At 42.3% G+C, this 17,417-nt stretch overlaps 1 protein-coding gene across 4 annotated transcripts in view; it reads left to right on the top strand.

Moving 5' to 3' along the window:
- Positions 1 to 17,417, top strand: part of rreb1a (ras responsive element binding protein 1a) — a 74,992-nt gene that overhangs the window by 3,288 nt on the left and 54,287 nt on the right. For 2 of the 4 annotated variants that reach the window (XM_049480146.1, XM_049480145.1), the window contains exon 1: positions 503 to 647. The exons of the other annotated variants lie outside the window; for them this stretch is intronic. In XM_049480146.1, coding sequence (XP_049336103.1) covers positions 596 to 647 — 52 coding nt within the window. In that variant the 5' untranslated portion in view covers positions 503 to 595. Of the gene's footprint in view, positions 1 to 502; positions 648 to 17,417 lie in introns of those variants that run through there. 4 annotated transcript variants of the gene reach the window in all.

The raw sequence follows: 17,417 nt of genomic DNA, 5'->3' as shown, positions 1-17,417 counted from the left end.
TGTACATTTGCTCGCCTATATCAACGTGAACAGTACTCTATAAACACAGTGTGAACTGCAGTAGGTGACGAAAAAAATATTTATATTTCCTAATCTATGATTCATAAAAAAAATTACAATAATATTGTTTACTGCAAGGATTATTGGGATAATGTATCGGCGACAAAAAAAAATGTTAGCATGAAGCAGACCTAATAATAATTATTTAATAATGTTTAAGTGTCAGTTAATAATAATTAGTTGAAATATTCCTTTGAGAGTACTGATGATTAATGTAGCCTTATTGTAAAAAGTGTTATCAGATAATAATGTACAATTTAGGAATTAAGACCTATATTAATTAGCTGATTTAAAGCTGCTGATGGAGCTTTTATTGTTGGGGGAGGAGGAGGAGGAGGAGGAGCTAGGGAGGGGAGTGGGGGGGGCAACGGTAGCCTGGCTGCTTCCTTGTTGGTTGCTAGGCATTTTTTTGCTGCTGTTTTCTTAAGTTTTGTTTGTTTGTTTGCTTTGTTTTGTTACTTTATGTCAGTAGATTAGTAAACCTTGAAGAAAACTAGTCTGACGTGTCAAATTAAAGATAGAGTCAAACTAAACAATGCAAGTGCCAGCAGAGGAATTTTTAGAGTTTCTGAGTTTAGGAGTTAAGGGTAAGTTTGAGTTTGTAATGCTAGCTGGTTAAACTATGTTAGCTATTAGTTAAGTTAAACCACACATCACAGAGCATGTAAAAGCTGTGTAAAATTCCTTACAGAACTCTGTCCTTCACTTTAACTCATGCAGTCTTTAATTGACACATACTTGAACATCCTGAGAGCATCATAGGACAGAGTGTGAATGTGTTTTTGTTCATCTGACCTTACTTAGATTACAGAATGTAGGAGTGCTGGGTTAGTGCTGGAGATCCTTTTAAAGCTAGTGTTAGATCCTTTTAAGTGTATTTTTTGCTTCTACACCCATGTTCCAACCATTTGAATTATTTAAATGCTTTAGTAAAATGTTTTATGTTAAACATAACTAGTTCTGACATGATGTGAAAATACAAGTTATACAATTGTTGTTGTACTATTTTTGTTATATTGTGATGTTTATCCTTTAATATTGAGTGTCTTCTTTATAACAGATTTAATATAGATTTTATATCAGTATTCAGAACTGGGTGTGGGCTCTACCACTAGCTTAGCTAGCTAGTTTTTTGAGTTTGACTAGCTGCACCCAGCCCTGTGTTAAATAGGGATGTTCTCTGTGGCCTCCTCTGGCCATTTGGGAGGAGGAGAAGGAGGAGGCAGGGAGGACAGATCCGGATGAGCAGTTCGCATTCCATTACGAAATTCAACACTGTAGAGGAGCAGGGCCCGCAGCCGTGCTCTCTCTCTCTCTCTCTCTCTCTCTCTCTCTCTCTCTCTCTCTCTCTCGCGCGCACTGAGTTTGCGCAACGCCATTCTCTCTCTCTCTTCCTCTCTCTGCCCCTCTTTCTCATGTCTCTCTCAACCCACAGAGATGCTCGAAGTCAGTGTGCCTCTTCCCCTGGTAGGAAAGCAAAATCCAATTGCAGCAAGATTAAGCTTAAGTCCTAATAGGTCTTGTGAATGAATGTAAACACTATTTAATAGGACATCTGATAGATAGTGGGCTTACAGCACTGCAAAGATGCACATTCTTATGCAAAGTGGTGCCATTTTCTCTGAACACAATGTCAAAAGGGCGTTTCAAAGAGATGCACCATGCACATGTCCACTCAGGGGCCCCCACAGCTATGATCAAGTGAGGGCATGCATGCCGCTTGAACTGAAGTGACTGCTGTAAGAGGATGTTGTGCAGTTTCTGTGTAAAGAGAAAGAAAGAACCATATCCCCAGAAGAAAGAAGAAACCCGTATCCCCAGCCTTATCAAGCAGCTTACGTTTGATTGCAGTTGTTTGTCACTCCTGTGACCTCCGATATACTGCTAAAACAGACTAGACAGCAGCGTTTGTTGTTATTAAAGCCCAGTTGTTTTCATCCAACACATTGCAAATTAAGAGCGCTTTTGGTTTCTCTTCTGAGCTGATCGTTCCTCGCTTTTTGATTGTTAACTGTGTTTGGGTATGCAAGCCTAGGCTGGATGTGGCCTACTCCATTGTGATGTCTGTTGACAAAATATACAAATCGCAGGTTTCTGCTGAGATGAACAATATGGAGGCTAGCGCCAGAGGTTGGCTGAGGAAGATTGCTTAAAACGCATCTCTTGTCTCTTACAAATACAGTGAGATGACTGATTAACTTACAAATGTGAAAAAGTTCACAATCCCTTGTGAAAATGGCAATGCTTCCCCCAGTCAGGGTGATGCATCTTGATTGACCAGGCTGCTTGACTGATGAGAAAAGCGGGCCTGTTTATCTGAGTGTTAACTGTCAATTTAATTTGCATCTGAACAGAGTTCCAGGACCAGAACTCTTGTGTGGATTTTGCAATGTTCCGCTACTTGGTTGGTCTTTGTCTTTGGAGCTTTGTGATTTGTTCTTGTAATTGATAAGCAAAATCAGGCAGTTTTCAGCAGTTCAGCTTTAAAAAGCCAAGATGATCATGATCAGAGGATTTAATTATTGTTCTACCGACAAAACTGTGTTTCAAATTAACTGCTTAGAGTAAAACTTCCAGAGTACAATAGTCTAGCTGCTGATGCTCATACAATTTTGGTATTGTTGTGTGAGCCTAATATAATTTTTATTTTGTAGAAATTAGGCTAGTCAGAACCATTTTGAGATGGAGCATGTGATCTCTTAAAGACGTATCTCCTTAGGGCTTGGATAAGCTAATTAAGAACACCTCTCTCCCATGGGGCTCCAGAACTGTCTAGGGACGTACCATTAGCGTGATTTAAATAAATAAAATGCATTCTCTTCCCAGCCACCCTGTTCTTAAGGTCTCAGAATAATTGCTGGTTATCATTTAACTTTGGTATAGACAGATTTTATCGCTTTATTGGATTATGAAATGAATATCAGAGTCAAATAATCCCACAGGTAGGTAAATTCCTTATGCTCAGAAATGCATCAGAAGAGTTAGAATTAGCACTAGGCTTTTTAGTTAAGATCTGCAAAAGAGTGTCATTAAAGGAGACTTTGTTTCTGTACTACTGATGCAAAGGGTCCTACGTTCCCCCAGGGTATTGAAGGGCTGGCCCTTTGGCTCTTGGGCTATATTTATCTAGCCTTTTTTAGATAAGATTATATTCCATCTCAGTGAGGGTGTGCAGCGGAGGCTGGGAGTGAACGTGTGTCTGCAGTGGAAGAACGTGGGATGGATTTGGGGAATAATGCAAAATTAGACTTTTAGTATGTAGCATTTGTTGACAAGGTAGTTTTTTGCTTCTGGTATAAAAAGTTGTGGGTTACCCTGATTAGACTAAACGTCATTTAACACAATTCAGTTCTAATTTTCGGCAAATTTGTGAGCAGTTAAAAGTGTTTAATCATTGATTTTTTTTTTTGTGTATCCTGACTTTTTTTTTTTTTTGCAAAATATACAGTCATCTAATGTAGCTAGTCTTTTTGTTTTTTTTTTGTCTTTCTATTATGTGCTTTCTTAAATTGAACATATGTGTGGTTCAAGTAGTGTGAATAATCTGCAATTAAAAAATAATTAAATAAAACGCTGGCTGTCTGAAGGTCCTCACAGGAATAGTGCTGGTCGCAGACATTCAGGCAATGGCTATATTTGTGGTTGCCACTTATGGCTGCTTGTGGTCCACACTCTCGGCAGTGGAGTAAATGATGCCAGCGTCAGTCAGTGTTACATATATTTTTTTCATTTGTTTTGGATTTTTTAATTTAGTTTGTTTTATGTTTTTAGAAGTTGGGACTGAAAATAGAAGATTTAGTTTGGAGAATCTCATTAATGTCCTCTGTGGAATCCTAGTGCAGACATTTGGTCTATCTTTGGCTGTGATAACATGTAGTAGCACTCTTGTATGTAGCCTTTAGTGTAGTGTAGTGTAGTGTAATGTGTGCTACTGTTGAAAACCCAATGCCTAGCCTGTTTGGACTTGTTCTTGCCACAGGACCTTTTGGAGACACATGGTTTACTTAAACTGTAAGCATAAGACTTGATGCTCAGTTCAGTTGAGTGGGAGTTCTAGAGAGGCTACCTTCAGATATGGCATACTAGTATTCAAGTGTTTATGAGTATTAATTAATGTTAGAAAAAAGTACGAACACAGTGGTCAAAGTTTAGAAAAAGTTATTTAATTAAAAATGGTCCTTATTGCAGCTTGGTAGTTTTAAAGGATGACACTACCTAGTAACTTGTTGCTTTATGGCACTGCTTTAGCACTCAGTGCAGTGATTGGATGTGTGAAACATCTTGTTTTGAGGAACTGTATGTAGAAAGCCTTTCATTACCGAAGTGACCTAATCATCTGCTGCTCGGCCGTCACCAGACTGATGAGCCATTGGGATGAGCACATCAGCTTGGTTTTTGTCGACCTGGTCACAAAAAGCCTACGTGTCAGTCAGCCTCACCTCCACCACCCTGTTCCTGAGTCCTGACTCTATCACCTTCCCTCCACCTCCCCCTCCCCCCTCAGCTCCAGCCGGCAAATAAAGCACGTATTTACTGTGGGTTCAAAGTCTAACTCTATGGCCGTCGCTGATGTGAAAGAATGCTGCACTGGAGGAGAGGAAAGGAAATGCGAGAACAAAGGCGAAGAAAGAGAAAAAGAAAAATGCTAGCCAATCCGAGTGAGGAGGAGGCTAGAGGAGGCCTGGCAGGAAGCGAAACTGCTTCTTCTCCGTGGTGGAAGGACGGGGCAGTGATGGAGGAAGTGTAAGAACAATGGCGTTAAAGTGACTGGCCCTTTACTGTTCTCCTAGAGTTAGACAGCTTAGACAAGAGCTTGTGGTTTATCCTGCTGCTGTCTGCTGTCTTGTGGTGGTCATCTTGTGATGATTTATAATCATAAGACTTGTGTTCTTTCTCTGCTGAGTTTCTTAGGCCTCCTTAAACTTCAACCAGAAGGTTGGAAAGGGTTAACATAATGTGGAGACTGATGGAAGAACGAGAGAGGGGCTAAATGGAGAATGCAATAAAGACTGCCTCTTTTGCTGCCTCCTCTTTCTGTCTCTCTCGCTCTGTCTGTTTCTCTCTCCCTCTCTCTCTCTCTCTCTAACACTCCCTTACTCCCGCTCTCTCTCTCTCTTCTCTTCTCTCTTCTCTTGAGCCCATAGCTCGCTCTCCCTCCCTGCCTGGCTTTCTTGCTGACTAAACAGTTTTGTCAGCTGGCAGTTGTGTGCAGGCTGAGGATTTGCGATAGCTTCTGGAGGTTAGAAAGAGGGGGGGCGGGGGGAGGGGTGGTACTCCCAGGCAGCACTTGTTGCTCAGTGGAACGGAGCGAGCGAGTAAGCGAGGGCGGGAGGGAGGGTGAGTGAAAGAGGGAGGGAAGAAGAGAGGAATAGTGAGACAGAGGGGAGGCTGCGGGAAGGGAAAAAAAAAGTGGCAGGCAGGCAACAGCATCGTCCAACCAGTTTCTGCCAGAGTAAAGGGAAGAGAATGCAAATGCTACTCAGTTAAATTGACTGTATCTCTTTACAGCCAGATTGCTGTAACCACAATCAAAGTTTAATGGCTGTGCAGAAGAATAAAGGCTTTGTTTATTTGGACAGGTTTGCCATTCCTTCCTGTCTTTATGGCCTTTTTTTTTAATCTGGTAGGGTTTAAAAAATCTCCACCGCTTCTCCAGCCCTGCAGGTCTGCGTATATTAGGTTTACCCCAGGGTGGTATGGCGTATTTTCCACATCTGCCACTTTTGAGGACAGGCAGAGGAGCTGCTGAGTGTCTTTGTGTAAACAGTGCTAATCTGGACTTCTCGCAGCGGGCCGCTAATCGAAAGCGAGGCAGCAGGCCGTCTGCGTCTGTCAGCTTTCGTCCGTCGTGCCATGCCGTCACTCGGCCCAGCCAACAAATATAGCCCAGGAGGATGAGCTTGAGCTGCCCTAATGACACCCTACCTGAGAAGCGCACTGCATGCTGGGAAGGGATGTTAGCCTGGGATGCTGTTTAGCTGATGTGACGTTGATGGCACCTTGAGCAGATCTAGGACTACATGTGGCAAATTCCAACTTATCAAATAGATGTTTTAGACAGTTTATAGCTGCATTCTATTTAAAAACATAGTCAGAGTAATTATGAGGGTGGTCTTAAGTTCTTCAGTGTTGTGGTAACCCCAAGGTCTTGTTTCAGCCCCTTTGTTTTGTTGTCTTTTCAACCAAACTGCACCATACTTGCACCATGCACACCCACATACACAATGTCCTGCTTCCCCCCTTCACGCTGGGCTGAAAAGGTACCATTGTTTGTTCTGCAAACATGGGACACACCTCGTCTCCACAGAGACGCGAGCTCACGCCGCTAGTCTGGCTGCTCCTTTGGCTTGTAAAGAAGTTGGCCACACACTTTCTTGCAGCTCCTCGGGCTAACAAATGGCTTTTACCTGAGAGCATCCCCAAGCACTGTTGGCGTTGCCGCTGCGGTGGGGGAAGGGATACTGGATGGGATGGAAAGGGTGGGGTGACCTGGAATGGAGGTGGAGGCTCAGAGGAGACGTGGAAGAATGGTGTTGTGGGGGTGACTGGGAGGGGACTGAGCAACTCGAGACTCTGAAACTCCTGTTGCACTTCTTTCCGTTCTAGCCTCGCTCGCTGAATGATATGAGAGGACAAGAAACTTTCAAACCTGTGGTGTCTTATGTTTGTATAAATTATCTGAAAGCATGCTGCAAGATCTTCTGTGACTATTTCTCTCACCACAGGCTTTTGGACAAAGTTGTAGTCATGTAAAAAAAAAAAGTTCTCTGCTGAAGGGAGAGACAGGGATTTCCAGTTTCGTTTGTCTTGCTTAAATATGTGTCAGTCTAACCTCACAAGTATGAAGCCAGTGGCTGAATGATGGGCAGGGAATGACTGTTATCTGGACGCCACACCCAAGCCACACTTGCAGCTTTGCTGAAACAACATCCTACTCGGTTCAGTTTGAATGAATGATGTGCTGCGAGTCATGTCCTTACGAATAGCCTGCATAGGGCTGTTTGACAGTAGGCTGAAAAACCCTCCCTCTCTCTTACTCCCTCCCTTGTGTGTTGGTACATCAACGTTTGAAAAGATGGCGGCCACTGATACACTCAGTTCTGTTTCCAAAATAAATGTGCCTTACAGGGATGGAGCCAGCGCTGGTGTAGAGGTCAGGGTGGGGACTGGGCTATTTGCAGAGTGTGTGTTCTGGCCTAAATTTGGATTGTGGTTATGTGGGGGCAGGTAAAAAGGTAAAGACGCGCCTGATCTGCTTGACTGGGGTTAATGGTACACTGTCGACCTCCCATGGGAATGAAGGAGTCAATGGGCCAGGCTCTGCTGCCGCGCCCCTGAGCAAGGCGACACAAAAGGGAGTGATCTGGACTCTTTCTCCCACCTGAAACCTGGCCTCTCCCATCAGGATCCAAGCACACAATGAAGCACCAGAAACCCTGCCCACCTTCAACACCTATTTCATACCAGGCATGCACACTAACTTGTCAAAGAGAGAGACCGACCTTTTCCAACCGTGCAAGCCCAGCTCCTCACGCCACACCTTTCACAAACACTTTCCCTGCATGCTCTTAATTTTGAGGTTTCTCGCAAGAGGAATAAAGAAATAACAACATTAGTTTTTTTTTACAGCCTTTGAGCTGCACTTCATGATATGGATGAAAACAAACAGCACACTCAAACACAATACAGTCCAACTTGCCTGTGCCTGTCATCTAGATTAAATAAGGGATGAACTGGAACCACTGCTTCTCAGACAGTTTCAGCTGAGCCTTAATCATCAGGAAATCAGTTAGCAACTCTGCTGGTCTTCAACAATCTTTGCCCTGCATCTTTAGCATCAAGTGGAGCACTCCTTCAAAGAAGTGTTATCATTAACCAGCAAGTTAGGCCTCTACTTGTGAACTTTGGTACCAAGCACCTGAAAAAATGGAGCAAAGGCAATAATCTAGCACATCAGAAAAGAACGAGATAACCAGTCTGTTGATTGGCTTACAAGGAGAAAACCAGGCCAAGGGTCTTTGCAAGAGTTATGTCAGCAGCTGAATGGCTGTTGCACTTAAAGTGAAACAACTTATAAAAACGAATGCAAGTCTAAGTATAATTTAAACTAATAATATGCCAGTACTGTTTATTGGACCCTATATATGCCATGTAGTGGTTATTTAAATTTCTTATTAAGTTAATTCACCAATCAGTGGCTGTTCTTGCGATGCACATTCATCTGATCTACTATATATCTATACTATAGTTAGACTAAAACACAAATTTGGGATTTTCTTCACATGCACTTGTAGTCCAGTTAACAGATCCTAGTCTCAGTCTATTTCCAGATTATCTCCGGTGCAGAACACAGGACACAGACTAGACAGGTCTGACCAATAAGCAGAGAGGACATTGTCACATGGATTGTTGTTAAACTTTGTGGTGCATTTTGCATATTTCCTTGTATAAAATTAAACCAGACTGTGCTGAAAAAAACTCAAAGTTTACAGAACTGTTAACTGAATTTTATTGGAGCAAACAAACTATAGACACAAAAATGCATTTGTTTTCTGTTGCTTGAATGGTACTGTAATCCTTGGAATTCATTTCATTTATTATTTGACAAAACATCTCGTATCTATATATATATTCATCCATACATTTAAAGCTTTCCTGTTTTGCCCCATTTAGGTCATAAATGTCTAAAATAATTTACATTTTTGCCAACATGACCCCTTAATTGGACCACATACATTGTTCACTGATGCATGGAGTATTCTTACTCTATCTAGATTGCTTCTGCTTGTTTCTGCCATTATGGTTTTAACAAGGTCACTTAGCCTCTGAAACTCTCAGTTAGTCCCAGCATCCTGAATGCCAACACGCCAAGGCCTCAGGGAGGCGTCCTGATAATACATGTTCAAATCATCAACATAAACTAATGTTGAAAGTAGATCTTAATTGTATGTAATGAGTTTTGAACATGCTTGTGTGTTTGTAGGTTTGTGTTGTTTTCTAGTTGTTTCATCCCTTGGTAAGGAAATGGCCTATCCCACAAGACTTGCGACTCTTTCAGGCTTCCTCAGAACAGGAAATGGTGCACTCTGTATGTTGTTTCAGGTTTTCATAATTATGATAAGCACTGTGCTACATTAAGACATTGCAGTTGGGAAGCAGGGAAATGACTGGTCGTATGCAGAGAGGCTGTGCTCTTGTAAAGCAGGGAATGGTCAGGAAGAAGAATTTTTTGTGGTCTGCACGATGAAGCGCTCCAGCTGTAATGATCGTCTTGTTGATGAGCCTTTGGACAAGGAACTTCTTAAAACCTGGGGTATATTCTCTGTATCGCACCTAACCACAGCACATTTTCTGATGTAATATGTTCTTGACAACTTTCTGTTTTCCTGCAAGAGCGTGCAAGGGTTTAACCCTTTTCATCCTTGCTGTACCTGATGCTGTACGGACCTGTAACTCACCCGCCAATCTGTACCCAGGCTGGTACTGGCTAGCATCTGATGGGACTCTCTTTATAACCCTGTTGGCAAACATTGAGCAGGCCCATACAGATGGAAATGAGGCCTTTACAGTCCCACAGCCGAAATGCTACTGCCCTAACGCCTCCACAGAGTGCCATGGGATTACAAAGGGGACCGGTTTGTCATGAGCAACCCCCCCTTGACTTCTGCAGTGCTAGATGACAGAGATCTTGATGTTCCTCATTCAGCGTTCTCTCGCATACATTCTTTCATGTTAGTATCAATTGTTGTTTCAAATTTTTGGCTGTCGCTGGCCGTCCTTCGGATGTAGTTAACAGCTAATTAAAGGCACTCAAAAGAATGCTGGGAGTGCCGGAGTGAATAGCGCAACCCACTGATTCGGCTTTTGTGCTGTACTCTTAACAGTCTCTTGTGTGTTATAAACTGTTGTGATCTTTATTGAGTGCTAACTCCGAGTCACTCTTCAAAATAATGGTGAGCAACTGACAGCGAAATACTTTAGAACTTTCCCCACTGAGACTTTCAAGATGGAAAACGGTGTGTTTTGCAGATGTAGATGCAAGTGCTGTTGATTTAACGTCAGGATATTGCTGCAGCTTCTCCTCGGAGGAGATCAGTGGAACGTAGTCGGAGACTGTCCCGGGATTTTGCAGCCTGATGCTAGGAATAGCGTGCATTAGTATCTAAAAAAAATAAATAAATAGGCACGTCCTTTTAACACACTCAGCCTCCAAATTCTCTCTGAAGTTCCAGAGCCTCCACCCCCCTATTCCAGATGAATTGCTCCCTTGTAGGAGCATGTCCTCAGGCAGGGGCCTATGTAGAGAGAGCAAGCGAGAGAGAGAGAGAGACAGTGAGGAAGAGAGGGAGACCAGCACAGCGATTCTGGAGCGGAGAGGAAAAAACAATGTGACTCTTATTTCAGCCGGAGGAGGGGAAAGCGGAGTACGTGATGTGATGCTGGGGAGTCGCTTCAGTGTAGCCGAGAAAGTTCAGCATGCCCACATACCCCTGGATGTGATGGATAACCCCCGCTGCAAGGGCCGGCCTGGCTGTCACTCAGGCGCACGGCCACAGCAAACAGCTGGCTAGCCAGGCTCTCATTGGTTTACAAGCAGTCACATGCCTTGGCCTCAGGAGGTGGTTCTTCACTAATGGGTGGGTGAGAGGCTCCACTGCAACAGTTGGCTGATGTTATGGCCTTGTACTTTGGCCTCCATCCTCACTTTGGAGTTTAGGTCATATAACATTGGAACAGAAGCCAAAAGGGGGGGGGTTGGGGGAGGTGTAGAAGGCGGGGGGGGTGCAGGACTGAGGACTAGATGGTGAGAGGTGTGTGCTTTGACTCATCTGGAACTTCAGATAACATCACGGTCGCTCTGACGGTAGTAAGCCATCTTAGTTGTTCACCAAGTGCCTTCACTGTGTTTTTTCCCCTCCTTGCCCAAGTGCCTCTCTTCTTCAGGAGAGGGAAAAAAAGGTCTTGACAGCCACAAATCATGTGTGGTCACTGTATGTGTGTGTATGTGTGTAAGAGACAGACATAGGGAGAGTCTCAGTCTCAGCCCAGATGAAGGGTGTATTCTTCTTGGTTTCACAAAGAGCTCCATTATGGCATGCTGTAAGAGGCGTATCTGCCCAGTCCTCCATCAAACCCCCCTCCAGCGGTTTTTCTCTCGTCTCCCAAACGGACAAGGTGGATCCTACAGAGGGCCAGCACCCCGGCTTCTCAGGACAGGCAACCAGGGCATGCGTCGATTCCGTAATTGCCTTGAAGGCGCGGGGGGTAAAGTTTTAATGTTGGAAAAACATGAAGAGGTTACTGCATATCTGCTGAAATAATTACACGGGCCATTTTCACAGAGAGTCCTGGTTGCTCTTGAAGCGGCTTTACAGGGGAAACTCATCCTGGGTCTGGTATTGACAGATTTATAGGACTTAGAGTATTCAGATAATGGAATATATGTTACACGACTGGCCAGACTGTGCTTGTCCATCATTGGTGCTCTACCTACATATCATCACTGTCCAAACTTGCAGTAAAATCTGTTCACGTTAAAGATTAAGAATTTTCTGTTAAAATAGTTAAAGCTATTGAGGTGTGCTTTTGAATAAGGTTTGAGATGGCAATATGTTTTATTACTATAGTTTTAACTTCATGTAAACTCAGCTAAAGTTACTATCCCAGCCCTGTACAGCTTGTCTTTAGCTGCTTGTTAAGAGTTTGTAAACTAAATAAATAAATCCTGAGCATGATAAGTGAAGCTTTGATTTTGTTTGGTATTTAGCAACTTTTCCTGTCTGCTTTAATACAGAGAAGGTAAAAAAAAGTCTTGAGAAAACGCTTTATTTTATGAAGATGTTAAAAAAGCAAATAGGTCAACAGTAGCATCAGATATGCATATCTAGTTTTACTCTGATTTGTCGCCTTTGGACAGAACTTTTAATTTGTATAGAGAGCAGACCTTCCTGTCCGTTTCTTGACAAATTTTTGTTTTGCATATACAATGGAATCTCCGTGTGATTTACAGCACAGGAGCAGGTTGTGTGCTCAGGGCATATTGGGGCTCTGTTCAGGTTGGGGCTTGTTGGCTTAACGGGCCTGAAAGCTCCAGCACCCAACCCCCCCTTTCTCCATCTTTGTCTGCTTTCAGGTGTTGGGAGGCTTTCGGGTTTTGCCTCACGAAACCAACAGCCACACCTTAACCTCGCTTCAAAAAGAGATTATCTTAAGCATCTTTAGTCCTTTATTTTCCAAAGATGTGGAGATTCAGCAGTGAGCTCAGCTACAGTATGACTTCACCCGCGTCTAATCTTAGCCCATTACCACTGTGTTTTTCACCACGGCTTGGCCAGTACCTGATGTGTAAAACCCATCAGCAAATGTTCTGGTTTCTCGTTACGATGTCTTCTTTTCCCATGGCCTATTTTTTTTTTTTTTATGGAATACTCACTTACCTAGTCATCTTTCACACCCTTATTACCACGAGGAGTCATCTGATCCCGCCCTGCCCATCAGTGCAACTGCTACTTTTTAAAAATATTTTTCTTTTTAGGTTGCAGATGTGAAATCTTCAGAGCATTTTAATGGAAATTTGTTCTCTGAACCTTTTGTGGAGGGCACATATTGATCAGCATCCTAGATTATACAAACTTTAAGCCAGATTTCTTAGGTTAAATACTAATACTTTTAGTAGTGTTTGTGGATGATCCTTGTTTATTGTGGTGTACAATATTGTATGCCACTTCTTTTATATTATATCTCTTAGGGCTGTACCATTGTAATGATGATGATTATGATGATGCAATGCATGCCTTGTATTGCATGCATAGTATTGTGTCCTATGACTTTTGCCATGCCCCATGGACGTTAAAGAACTCTGCACTGACTTGTGCGGCCTCCTGCATTGAATAAATGTGGATGTGATTTACTGTCACAAGGCCGAAATAAAGAAGGGTAATTCAGCCGAAGTATAATAGTATGCCACTTAAGAAATGCAAAAATTTAAGTTTAAAAATAAGCTAAAAGCCCCAGTTTTTTTTGTAATCCATCACATTACCAATGAAAAATGCATGTATTCCCCAGGCCAATACTATGCTAACAATTAAGCAACACTATATGTTGCTTCACTATAGCGATTATGCATTGCGGTCATATGTTGTCCGCTAATGGGGCCCGTCATTAAACAATGCTTGCTCATAAAGGACCCAAAGATAATTCCCTTGCCCCAGTTCCTGATGCTGCTGGCTCCAGGGCCGCGACCTGCTCCGTGCTGTGGGTGATGGGAGATGAGGTCAGAGCATGGCCCTCACCACATTGCCCTCAGCCCCTAGTGTGGACTAGCGATTTATGGAGTGGAGCCGTCGCTGCCGCCCGTGAATGAATGTGCCATTTGTTGCACAGATAGACAACTGTCAGAGGAGAGAGTGGCCGAGGCCTACAGCGGTCCTCCCTGTCATAAATACAAGCGCCCAGAACAGCGCTGCTGAGGAACGGAGACAGCGAGGGTGAGAGGGAGGCAGCGCGAGAGGAGAGAGGGCAGGGAATAGAGGCAAGGAGGAATTCCCATGTGACTGCTTCCCGGGAATTTTTCTTCGTCTTTCTTTTTTTTTTTTCGTTATTGATTAAGCAAAGTTAGGTAGGACTTTCCCAACGAGTGCTAAGTGTTTTACTCAGTCTGGTTCAGTAAGTTTAAAAGTGTTGCAAGCATGACATACGAATGAAAGATTGAGTAAAAAATTTATTCACAGTTTAAGCCGATTAGCCAAGATGTGACATGCTTGTTGTACTTGATATAAACGTATATATAAAGTAACGGAAACCTATGGCCATCAGTTAGTAGAGTGCATTCTGCATGCCAAAATCATCACACATGTGCTTTTTGCTCACACAGACTTGCTTATGTGGTTTCTGACACTTTTACATCTACTGCCATGTTTAAAAATAGACGCACATATTTGTTGCATATGTAAAAACACAAGCAGCATGCATGACGTATGAAAGTGATACATTTTGTGATGAAAAGAAGTTGTGAACGTACTCACAAAAGGTAATGGAAAATATTGATGCTAATGCTTTTTTTTCTGATACAATGTTTTCTGAAGCTGTGTCAATTCTCAGTAGCTGCCTAATCAGGGTGCTGTTATCAACTATCAGTGAGTAATCCAGCTCAGAAGAGTCTCCTTTTCTGAGACCCTACTGTTCTTTTTTAAATAATAATGTATTTTTGCCATATGAAGGTATGTTTTTATACTATGACATGAATATACAATACTGTACTATACTATGTGTACTATGATAATTTGCAGTATATTGACATGCATCATATCTCTAGCTTCTTGCCAATACATATTTTTACTACATGCAGGGTTTAAAGGGTTCACCAGTGCAGCAATATGTTTTTTTCACGCTGAATATACTTGAAAGTATGTCCACACACTCACCCCAATAGTTATTAACTTAATCCGAATGCAGCTGACAAATAGATGCTAGTTTTGGCAGCTTAGCTGCTTAGATATCAGATGCTCTGGTGTGAGGGAGGAGCATTCTGAGGCAGGGAGTGAAGCCACATCCAAAAGCACACTCTAACATGCTTAAACTACACTTACACCATTAGTATAATATTACTATTACTATGTTTGGTAGTATGTAGTTTTGGACACAAGGTATGGCTTTAAGAAATATAGTGTTATTGTCATGACTGTAGATATTTGTATTTTTTTATTTTATGTGTAAGAGATAAAGTCAGGCAGATGGAGAGGTCTGAATCTCCCTGCAGGAACATGTCTGCGAAATGAAGAAATAATCAGAACTGCATCAGTGAGGTGAAGGAGGGATTAAAAGTGCAGCCCACCCCTCCCCCCCTACTACCCCAGTGATTAACACCTTAAGAACTAATCACTGCAAGAGCACCGCTGTGTCTCGGCTGACTGGGAGGCCTTTTAGCCTGACATCAATGCCACCTCTCTGTTTTGGTATTTAGGCTCATTTCATAAGAAAGAGTCTGTAGCCACTCTCAAATGACTGCAGTGTTTTAATGAACTGGAAGGATAGTGATGGTCTTGTGAGAAAGCCTGGGCGAATACACATGCGCGTATACACGCTGGCACCATCTGTAGCGCGTGGTGGACAGTGTATGCTTTTTTCCAGGCAGCTGTCAATGGCGCACCAATCTGTCAGCACACAGTCTGCATCTATGCTCCTGCTTTGTAACTCACACCCTGTAGAACTGTGTGTGTGTGATGTATGTCTGTATGTGTGTGTGTGTAGCGTGTGCGTGCATGCCTGCTTTCCAAATCGTTCTTTGTTGCAGCACCGCGCTCTGTGCTAAACAACCGCTGCTGCTCGTCTGCCGATCTGGACTGAGAGGAGGCTGAATTTGAGCAGCTTCATCTCCTCCTAGTAATCGAGCTCATATGACCAGTCAGCGTCTCTGCTGGTGCCCCACTGTGCGTCCAGCCAAACCCAGGCTGCGTACGTACTATTCAGGCCCAAATAAAGGCGCACCGGAGGAAAGCGGAGGAGGGGAGAGAGGGGAAAAAAGCGTCTGTCACTGGCACCTGTGAGGGGTGAAAGCTGAGTCGTGTGTTGCCAAGGACCTTGGTTTTCCAGATCCGTTTATGCTATCTCTTAACCTCTGAAGAGCCAAAAGCTACAGGGCCTGCTCCACAGCTGGACTCGCTGCCTGTTCCCTAGGGGTGTAAATCTGACCTTACTGATTCGGCTGCGATGATTTTGAGCTTCCTTTCAAAATTCAAAAGGATTTATACTGAATTTTTTTGGTTCCTTTCGTTTTTTAAATGCATATCTGTATTGATGCCTAAGTAATTATTTATTTTTGGTTATTAATGCAGAAAAAGTACTTTTATTTCAGCACCTAAATGCAACATAGTTCACAGCATTAGTAAATGATTGTAGTGTTAAGAGTCTTGGCCAGAAACTCTATATGTGTTTGCTTGGCCATGGGATGGAACCCTAGTCTCCTGTTGGTGCTAGGGCTTCATAATATACTGTTTTAGCATTGTGATTGCAGTGTGCACATGTGCAGTAGTCACACTGTTCTCTTATCTACAAGAGACAGTTTATGTTAGTCTAATACCATTTTAATAACCCCTGAATTTGATCCAGAATAGATGCAGACAAGTGAACTTTTGCAGTGTAAGTTTTTTTTTTCCTATTTTCCCGCACTATTTAGCTTATAGTTGCAATCAGAGCTGGACAAATTATCAATATTTTATTGTATCGCGACACATTTTCTTATCGTATCAACAATAAGCATATCGAGGATATCATCAAATACTTAAAGAACACTGACCCAACTGTATATTTCATTACAGAGTGTAGAAAAACCCATGTTTATTTGGTTGATGTGCAGGAAAAAATAATTAAGAATCAATGTGCTATGCATGAAAGAGCATTTAAATAACATAATAGCAGATTGTGCCACTACTAATGTTTTTTGTCTGTGACAAAATATGAAAAATACTGTGTATCTGTAGAAATTAGATTTATCAGTGCATGATAACATACCCCAAGTGTGGTGGCTGTTATAATGTTCATAACGATATCAGAATTGTAAGAAATTGAAATGAAGAAATATATCATGGTACAGATTTTTGCAATATCGTCCAGCCCTAGTTGGGATACACTGGAAGACGATGTTGCCGTCTTTGGTGCACCAATTGCATCACCTAAAAATTCTGCACTTCCAGAGTTTCAAAAACCAGCATGTCTGTTTAAAATAAATCTAAACGTCTTTCTGATTCTGCTGATTATTTTTTAATCAGTTATTTCCTATATAGAAATGGTTCAGATTCCATTGTGCATTTCTTGTTCCAGCTTATTATCAGCTAAATAGTTGTCAAACCCTGGCAGGTGTTAATACAGACTTTACTTTAACTTTTTAACCCTACCCCAGCTCTAGACTACAAGCCTGGATGACATGTATTTGCTGTACTGGTATTTAGATTTGCGCTGGATCTACAAGTCTTAAGTAGTTATCAGATGATGGAAATTACATGCTAAATTATTACACTTGCATTTACTACATTTATGTAGAGGGAAATTCTGTAAATTTGACTTTTTAACTTTAACTCGATAATGGATGAGTGTGTTGCCTGCAGCTTGGAACGCATTAAACGCTCTTCTACCAGAGGTTCTCAGACGAGTCCTCAGGGCCTCCCAGCTGGTCTGCATTTTTTGCTCCGTCCCGGTGTGTTGGGAGCTTTGGGATAGAACAGAGCATGTTAGACATTTTGGAGGCAGTGAGGATCTCTTTTCTGTAACTCTGATATACTCTGATGGCATTTTGTAAAAATGGTGAAATTATTTAATTTGATCAATTTTATTTAAGTTGAATTATATAAAAACAAAATGTA

This window comes from Astyanax mexicanus, chromosome 6 (genome assembly GCF_023375975.1).
Source record: "Astyanax mexicanus isolate ESR-SI-001 chromosome 6, AstMex3_surface, whole genome shotgun sequence".
Taxonomy (NCBI): Eukaryota; Metazoa; Chordata; class Actinopteri; order Characiformes; family Acestrorhamphidae; genus Astyanax; species Astyanax mexicanus.
The sequence above is the reverse complement of the archived record's forward strand: the minus strand, read 5'-3'. Positions and strand labels throughout refer to the sequence as shown.